The sequence below is a fragment of the Palaemon carinicauda genome, chromosome 9, assembly GCF_036898095.1.
Source record: "Palaemon carinicauda isolate YSFRI2023 chromosome 9, ASM3689809v2, whole genome shotgun sequence".
In the NCBI taxonomy this organism is placed as follows: Eukaryota; Metazoa; Arthropoda; class Malacostraca; order Decapoda; family Palaemonidae; genus Palaemon; species Palaemon carinicauda.
This window is the reverse complement of record NC_090733.1, coordinates 118269148-118271647: the sequence shown is the minus strand read 5'-3', so window position 1 is coordinate 118271647 and position 2500 is coordinate 118269148. Positions and strand designations below refer to the sequence as shown.

Here is a 2500-nt window from a genome sequence, read left to right as displayed (position 1 = left end):
ATGAAAATATGGTCTAAATAACTGATAAATTCTGTGAGAAATGTCCATCAATGCTCAAATAAATAATGGCGTAAGAGTTAAATGGTATTACTTCCGGTTAATAAACTTGTGACTGTCATGATTTTACAATTTACCTAAAATATAACTTATGAATGTTCTAAACTGTAATAAACCGAGCATTAAGATTAATAAATAGTGTCACATATAAGAATAGGAATGTTTGAAATAAGAGAGCTATATTAGCTGCCTGTTAAAGCTCAAATAATTTGCAATTACTCATAGAGATATCAGAAATGGATGTCCAAATTATCTGAGAGATTTACTACACTTCATTCGGCAAACATATTGCATCATTAAGAGGATTTTCAAGTTGTTGGAGCCAAGCTGCATTTCGACAGTGGATACTAGAACTTTCAAATATCCAACCCCAAGAAAAAAGTGAAGTCTTTCTTATTTTCAGACTGTCTTGGTAGTCTAGATTTGCCAACTAAAATGGACGACACCGTCTAATTCTTCAAATGTGTCGGTTTAAAGTGTATTTGGCAAACTAGTCTTGTGGGTTATGTAGAGAGTTTTCGGCGGGATAGAGTCTAGTAAGCGCTTACAATGTAATCAAAGTTAGTGTATTTAAAGGTGACTCATGACTGGCAGAAGTAAAGGACAGTGACAATGCCCTAGTAAGCAGGACAATGCCCTAGAGACTGATCATATATGCATATGATCGTGCTAGCACCCAAGATCCCTCTCCACAAAGCAGGCATAAGCTCCCTTAACACACCCCTATCCTCAGCTCACAATGATAATGATGTTGCAGATACTAAAAGAAACTATCGAGCATGAGCGGGTCTCGAACCCCAGTCCAGAAGGTCGTCAAGCAACTTTATTTAGTGTTTCCAAACAATACAAGATAAATGAAAGGGCTCGAGCTGTGTGGGGTATATTAAAAATTCAAATAGAGGTTTAATAGCCGATGCTTGGTTATAAAAAAAAATTGCCCTTCTTATTTCATCGTACCTGACATGAATATAAAAGCTGTACTAATAGTTTGGTCCACTGGATAGGTAGCCTCAACAGCCAACTCCAAACCTATCGGATAGGCTCCTATCCCAAAGAAGCCGAAGAGACCAGTGAACGTAGCTATCACGGCTGGCTGGTGAGGAACCATGAACATCTGCAAAAAATAAATAAATAAATAAATAAAGATAAATAAGAATAAAAATAAATGAATATAAAATGGGAAAGGAAATTATCGTGCACAACCTCGTAAATTATTGCCAATGGAATCATAAACGAAAGTTGCATTATAAACCAAATTAATATGAGGATTGTTTGAGTATGATTATACACTAACATAACAAAAGATAAACACAGACAATTATGTCATACACCAATCAAGAAAAAAAAAAATAATTTTTAAGTACGACGACCTCTTATTTACATGAGACTAGATGTCTATTGTGTGAGGACTTAATTTTGGCAGTTTCTGAGTTCAATGCTTGTAAATACAGATTACTCTATGGGATCTAAATCTTTTGAAAACATAATTACTAAAAAATTTAATTGGGTCAAGTTGTAATCCTTTAGCATATTATATGGATGAATTAAAGACAATTACAAAAACTTTTGGTAGATTAAACTAGCTTTATGATTTTCGAGACAATGCAAATACTGTTGCTTTGAAGTCCCCATAAGCACTGAACCGGGCAGCATTTAGTCTTTAAGTAAGTTTGCTTCATCCTGTACCTTTCTAATTTGTTCATAGTGTCTCTCTTCCTCCCTACCTCTTCTACATATGTCACTTTTTCACACAGCTTGGCCAGCTGACTTTATCCCATCATCAAAATAAGACAAAGAAAGATGAAAGATTAAAAAAGGAAATGGGTACCCATTAATAGCCTAATCCTGATCGTAACACACAAGACAGGGATTATAATAAGCTTTGTGAAATGCAAATATATAACAGTAACTCATAAAACCCTTTATGAAAACAATAATTATCTTTACAAGTCAAACATTACCTCCAACATAATCACAGACATAATAGCAGCTATTCCATAGCAGATCTTAGTGATAGGAGTGAACTGCTTTGTCTTGTCCACCAGTACACCTGTCACAGCAGATCCTACGAAACCACATAGGATCATCGTCGCGTTCGCCAAGCCTACAAAATCCTGTTTAAAAAAAAAAAAAAAATCTTTATTATTTCTTTGATTAGATAAACATTCTGATTTCTTTTAACAAAGCTTTGATTATATAAACCTTCTGAATTTTCTTTAACAAAGCTTTGATTATATAAGCCTGTATTTTTCTAACAAATCTTTGATTATATAAATCTTCTGAATTTTCTTTAACAAAGTTTTGGATTGTGTATACCTGAATTTTTTCTTGAGCAAATCTTTGATTATATAAACCTTCTGATTTTTTAAGCAAATCTTTGATTATATAAACCTTCTGAATTTTTTAACAAATCTTTGATTATATAAACCTTCTGAATTTTTTA

General features: G+C 33.4%; 1 protein-coding gene across 2 annotated transcripts in view; it reads right to left on the bottom strand.

Annotated features, from left to right (window-relative positions):
* The window catches only part of LOC137647097 (solute carrier family 49 member A3-like), a 45580-nt gene that overhangs the window by 9181 nt on the left and 33899 nt on the right, over positions 1–2500 (bottom strand). For both annotated transcript variants that reach the window (XM_068380323.1, XM_068380322.1), the window contains exons 8-9: positions 2019–2171; positions 1015–1171 (exon numbers count right to left, since the gene is read on the bottom strand). In XM_068380323.1, coding sequence (XP_068236424.1) covers positions 1015–1171; positions 2019–2171 — 310 coding nt within the window. The remainder of the gene's footprint in view (positions 1–1014; positions 1172–2018; positions 2172–2500) is intronic.